We start from the raw sequence: 6,468 nt of genomic DNA, 5'->3' as shown, positions 1-6,468 counted from the left end.
TCAGCCTACACCCCACAAGAACTGCTTGGTCCAAAAGATGGAGAAGATGAGCAGCAGGGTGACGCTGAGGATGACAGCCAGCAGGTAGGCAAACAGGCGCAGCTGAGGGTTGCGGAAACACTCTCGCAGCGACAAACGGCTGGGACGCGAGATGGGCAACGGCACTGCGGCAGGGGCCACATCATGGGAGGGTTCAGTCTGGCTGCCAGGCTCAGGGCCCAGGTCCAGTGTGTAAATCCGAGGCTGGCGCAGGAAGTAGCGCTTCTTGGGCTGGTCCTTGAGACAGAGCTGCCGGCCCTCCAGGATGACGTGGTGGGGCTCCAGGCGAAGCAGGGTCAGCAGGGCAGTGTCCGTGGGCAAGTCAGTAACCGGCTGTCCCGAGGCCAGCACAGTGGGCTGGCGACAGAGCGGGCAGAGCAGGCGGCGCTGGGCTGGGGTCACCAGGCTGAGGTGGGCCAGGCATTCGAGGCAGAAGGAGTGGCAGCAGTCCAGCACCTTGGGGGTGTGGAAGGTGTTGTTGAAGGAGTTCCAGCACACGGGACACTCAGCCTCCAGCTGGCGGCCCTGCTGCTCCACCATGCTCAGGCGATGGTTCGGTAGGGGGGCGTGTCCTGGTGGAGAAGAACAGAAGGGCCCTGGTGAGTGCAGTCCCGGGGCTCTGCCTGGTGCTGTGAGCTCTGTGAGTGCGGAAAGGTGTCATCCACATTCAGCAACCAAGGTAGGCTCAAAGTGTCTCCATCCAAATCACCTGGGTCCAGAGCCAGTTATCAGAGCCCCTGCCACTCCACCACCTAGCAGCACCTGACTTTAGCTGTTAGCGCCCGGGCTAGAGCCCCTGGATGTCAGGGTGCGAGCTAATCAACCCCCAGAAAACGACAAAGAGTCTCGCTAGTAATACAAACAGCAAACAGAGTTTATTGCTCCAGCATGCTGGGGTCAGACTGCACTTGGGGAACACAAGCCAGCCAAGCAGGGTGGGGGGGTAGGAGAGTCGGACCCTGAACCAGCCCAAGACAGAAGATTATATAGGCCCTTTTGGGCTGGGAAATACATCAAAAGTAACAACTTAGACATGTTAATTTTTATGGCCTTCAGCACAAGAAGCCTGTTCCATTCCCATACCCATTATCATTATGGCTCATCCCATTCTCACACCCTTATCGTCCCCCTGTTCCTGGGACCAGAGAATTGCGCCCTAGCCCCCCTGCACCTGGGTTCACAAAGTTACAAGACAGCAAAGAACCCTAAAGCTAAAGCGGAATCCTCCCAAAGTCCAGGCGCCTCCTGGCCTAGCAAAGTAGCAATTTTTTTTCAGCACAAAGGAATCTCACACTGCCCAACAAAAACATTCCATTCTAGCATTCTAATGTACTATCATTCTAACATAGCATTTTATTATTCTTACATTTACCTACACTCTAACACAGAGAGGCAAAAAAAAAAAAAAAACATGGCTCTGATGTTCCCTCCGACTGCCCTTGGAGGCTCAGATCCAGGGAGAAGAAGGGAGAGCCACAGTTAGCAGGTTTTGCTGGAAGACAAATAGCTCCTTCCCTGTTGCTTTAAATCCTTGGCTAGTGAGAGACTGGCTTTGTAAGTCCTCTGGACTAGCCTGCCTGTGCTTCTGGGGACAGACACAGGCCCCCCACTCCTCCTCCCTTTGGGCAAGAGAGGCAACCCTCTAGAATGGCCTCTGCCCGGCAAGAGGACCTGTTATCAGACATTTCTCCTTGACCTCGAAGCCTTGAAGAGTCTCCCTGCCTTCCCCATATCAGCCCCTGGAGCCTAGCCTCCCCTGATTGCTCCTCCTCCTGACCGTGCAGGGCACCCACCTGCACTTCCAGGGGCTCTGGAGTAGCCCGGCAGACTGCTCTGAAGTCCTGGGGCTCCTGCCTCTCGCTCTCCGGAATCTTCCACGCTTTGGAAAACCTCCTTCTTTCTCGCAACCAAGCCCGGGGCTGTCTCCATGGCAGCACACGCACAGCACCTGGGGCTGCCAGGTGGCCTGGGCCCCAGCCTCCTGAGCACACCTGCCTAGAGCCAAGGCCAGGGAACTGCCTGGGTGGTAGGGCGGGGATGTGGGGGACCTGTGGCCCTCCCAGGGCGTGGTGACCCAGAGAACCTGGAAGCCAGCCCCCTGGGCAGTCCCTTCACTCCGGAAATCCCCAGCCTAAAAAGGTAGGGGTGGCAACATCAGTCTTCTGAGCTGCTTCCCTCTTGGGTTCTCATTTCTCTTCTAGGATAGTTCGAACCTCCTCTGTGCACAAGGGGGCTGCCTGCCCTGGGCTCCCGTTGCTGTGAAATGTATGCCAAACCCTACAAGCTCTGAAAAGCAACTCCAGCAGGTTCATTTCTGCTGCGAACTCCAGTCCAAGACTTGGCCATCTCCCCAACCTTAGCAATTTAGTGCAGCAGATGGAGAGCTCCTTCCTAGCCCAGGTACAGCACCTTTATCTGTTCTCGTTTAAACAGCTGAGCTGCTAGTGAGGGGTGGGGGTGGGAGGGGAATAAAAAATGATTGACACTTGTCCCTCCCAAGCATTCACTTTGCAGATGGGACACAAGAAGTGACTCACCTAGAGCCACCCAACTGGTTGATGTCAACACTGGGCCTTCTGTCTCTGGACTTTCTAATCTAGCATCATTGCTACCGTCATAAAGACAGAGCACTGTATCTATTCAACCCACCTACTGGATGCACCTGCTGGCAGCTAGCGAGTATTCACGTTTGATCAGGAAGTTACTCATGCCAGTAATATTCTCACAGGAATCCAGGAACTGTGCAATAGGAGGAAGTTGCTGGGATGGGCAGAGGCTCCTTAGGGGCTCCCGGTATGATATTTCCTTGCCCTAAGTTGACACCTGCTTGCACTCTCTTGCACCTGAGAGCTTTCTTCTAGATCTGTGATTGCTCTGAACTGGGAAGTAGGGAACAAAGACAGGGAGAGGACGCAATCCTAAACAAAGCTCAAACACTTCCCCCGGGATCCACACCTTATTAAGTGAGCATGGAGTAAATCATGATGAGCAAAACAGACAGTCATCCGTGACCTCACCACGAGGTCTGGTGAAGCAAGGAACCAGCACTGAGTAAGCATGTGGGTGTAATGGATGCTGTAAAGGACAGAAGAGAAGAGGGTTTTGAGGAGCCACCTGCTCCTGATGAGACCTCCAGGGATGGTTTCTCCTGAGTGCCAGTGAAGACTGAAGGATGAAAAGAGCCCAGAGATGCTGAGGGGAGGAACAGCATTCCCGGGCCAGGAAGCAGTGCCTGGAAAGCCCAAAGGTGAGAAATAAAACATGTCCACCTAAGGAGGGAACTGAGGGCCAGGATGAACAAGGCCTGGTGAGGGGTCCTGGGGCAGGGGGGCATCTGGTTCAAAATCCAAGCCAGAAAAGTAACAAGGAGATCCTGTAAGTGCAGAAACTTATCTGGGTTTTATTTCAGGAGTGGGTGGATGATCTAGTCCTGTTTCCATTTTTAAATCAATGTCATTCCAGCTTCAGAGTGAAGAACAGACCCAGAAGGAACCAGAATGGACACTGGTGGTCCCAGCAGTGGAGTCCAGGATTGTGATGATGGTGTGTGACGTGGGTTAGGAGGTGATCGAGAAGATCATCTTGCAGAGTGAGATGGAAAGATGTCCTTGATGACGGAATCAAACCCACTTTCTGAGAAGCTATGGACTTCTTGGAAACCAGGGAAGAGAGGCTGGAACCTGGTTGTCCAGATGCACTGCTTATTAAAGCAATGACTCTAGATGCCTTGCGGACCTCTGTGGGCTTCAAATTCCTCAAATTCCTCTTCCCTGTAGCAGGGAAGAAAGGAAGCAAATGGTAGTAACGCTTTGGGAGGGCAGATGCTTTAGCTAGCACTTGGCATCCATAAAGATTAGGTATAGGCCTATTACTATTGCGTTACTATTGTACTTGGATTTGAGAAAGGGAGGGTCAAGGTGGCCTTCATAGCCATGCAGACATTTCTTCATGGGACTTCAAGGAATCTTTGGGCTCCAGAGTGTGTCAGGAATGGACTGTTCACTTTTATCAAAAGCCTTAACACAAGCATGGCTTTGGCTCAGAGATCTATATATGGAAATAGTCCAGGACTTGGGCAGAGATCTGATCAGAGTAGCCAGCAGAGACCTGGCCTACTGGCAGAAGTAGGGAGAACAGCCCCCTCCTTGAACACAATGAATTCTGCAGTCTTTGGAGTCATATAATAAAACATCTATTTGTATGCAAATCTGCCTGTACTATAATGTCATGAAGTAAAAGATAACCGGTATTAAAACCACACTACAGCATAATTCAATTTTCAAAAACATGGCACGCAATGCAAAATAAACAGCCACATGGCAACAGTGCTTAACCCCAGGGACCAATACTGTAGGTGGGAATTTCTTCCTCCTTCCCCATGCTCCTCAATTCTCTCATCTGAAAATTTTTTTACTCCAGAAAGCTTATGTTCTTGCCCTCAGATGTCTCGCTTCTCACTGCAAATCAGAACATCAATTTCTGTGAAGTTGCATGGCCAAAGCTACAAAGGGCCCTTCCGTTCCAGGGCAAGGATGGTCACAAGAGCCCCTGCAGGTGTTCCCTGTGGTTACAGGGCCAGCTGGTTCCAATCCAGGCTCCACAGGAGAGACTCTGGCCGTGTAGGGACACCCACCCCCCTCCATCAGCACCACCGCCTACCCACCCACTCACCCATGCCTTCAAGCCAGGACATCTCAGCTACAGAAAATCCTGCATACCAATGTCACCACCATCGTCACCAAGCAGTGGCTGCAGCCTCATCATAATGTTTGCAACCTCAGGATGCTAGAGATGGACAACTGGCATATTTCTAGCATATCTAAAGACTAAGTTTTCCTGTGGCAATTTTTCCAATTTTTCATTGGATTTCCTGAAACCTGTGTGGTACAGGGGCAGAATGGGAAGCAGAAGGTCTTCAGCCTTTAAAACTTACATCCAATGACCAATCCTGGACCAATGACTTGATCTCCGTGGGCTTTTCCTCCTCAGAAGAGACTAATCCCACCTTACAGGATGCTAGGAAAGGACTCGACTACCTGCCCCACAGGACACAAAAGATGCCCAGTACATAGCAAGGTTGTTTTGATGCCCATTTGTTGTAGATGGTGAAGCCAGGATGGTAGAGTGGCTTGTTCCAGGTTTCCCTGCTTGAAAGATGACTCCACCTGCCTCTCTGAGCTCACCAGCTGGGCCAGATGTCTCTCCACTACCCTCCCGGACTCCTTACCTGCTCCCTCCAGCTGCTGCCTTCTCTGTTAGCCAGCAAGCAGCCGCACCAGCATGTGCCTGGGCTCCAGCTCTCTCCCCAGATTCTGTCTTGCGCTGCCTGGTTTCCAAGCAGCTGGGGGCGGGTCTGATTTGCTTGGATCGCGCTGGAGCAGCAGCTCTCAGCCGGCCAGCCATCTGTTTCAGGTTCACTTCTTCCTTTAGTTGACTTTTGACTGTCAGCACCGACAGGGCGTATCTTGCCAGCCTCGGCACTCCTTGCTCTTTCTCCGAGGGGGCCGGCGCGCGCTCACCCTTGCAGGCCTCTCTGTCTGGTTGGCTTGGTCGGCTCCTTGGTGATGACCTAAACTGCCACTCATGCACAGCCTGGCTTGGACTAGAAGACCAGGTGCCCTGAAAGCTCCTTCTGCCTACAGCCCACACAGAGCCATCCTTCCTCAGAGTCCCTGCCACCCAAATACAGAGAGGGCAAAGTGCCTGGTGCAAACAGATGGAGCCTGGGTTCTCAGCAGGTCAGACTTCTGAGTCATGGTCAAGTTCTCGCTCTGACTCTAGGCTCTACTCACTGATAATGGAAACCTGAGAGCTGCGTTAACTTCTCCAGGCCTTGGTTTGTTTTCCTAAGATGGGCATGATAATCTGCCCATTCAATCTGCAATTTTAATGAGATACTCCATGTAACATGGTGCCTGGCAAACCGTAACGTAAATATTAACTCTATGATTATTATGTGACTAGGGTAAATCTCAGAAAAAAGGACGAAATGCCAATGGGTTGTACAGAAAAGTATGCTGCTTTTCCCAAGTGCAGACCCTGGGGCTGGCCGGTCTGGCTCTGCCGCTGTGCCATCTTCCAAAAGTGTGCTCGTGACCCATCTCACAGCCGCTCTGTACCACGGTCTCTTTTTGTTCTCTTACTGCCCTTTTGGACAGCATGTAGGAAACACCAGAAATAAATGCATGTTTAAAATCCAGGTGATAATATAAAGGTCCTAATCTCCCCACCCCATTCTGTGAGTTTTCAGTGTCACTTAACATTGAATAAGCCACGGAAGAGTATGGCTCAGCATGCGACAGGTTTGGATTTACAGTGAGAACTTTCTTTTCCCAGCCGCCTGAGTTCCCCAGAAATGCAAAATATTCTGCTATGAGTTTCTTGTGCATTCTTCCAAAGATGTCTTACACAACCACAAGGCAAAATGTC

The 6,468-nt window shown here is 51.7% G+C and overlaps 1 protein-coding gene across 1 annotated transcript; it reads right to left on the bottom strand.

Moving 5' to 3' along the window:
- On the bottom strand, positions 1–579 carry RNF183 (ring finger protein 183). The gene has a single exon (XM_041004692.1). It carries the CDS (start codon positions 577–579, stop codon positions 1–3), a length of 579 nt encoding a protein of 192 aa, XP_040860626.1.
- Positions 580–6,468: the final 5,889 nt, after the last annotated feature.

The sequence above is a fragment of the Ochotona curzoniae genome, unplaced genomic scaffold (genome assembly GCF_017591425.1).
Source record: "Ochotona curzoniae isolate NIBS_2020 unplaced genomic scaffold, NIBS_Ocur_1.0 scaffold_3208, whole genome shotgun sequence".
NCBI lineage: Eukaryota > Metazoa > Chordata > Mammalia > Lagomorpha > Ochotonidae > Ochotona > Ochotona curzoniae.
Note: the sequence above shows the minus strand (reverse complement) of the source record. Positions and strands in the feature narration are given on the sequence as shown.

Coding starts and splice junctions, on each gene's coding strand:
- RNF183 (XM_041004692.1), bottom strand. CDS start 579: ATGGTGGAGCAGCAGGGCCGCCAGCTGGAGGCTGAGTGTCCCGTGTGC.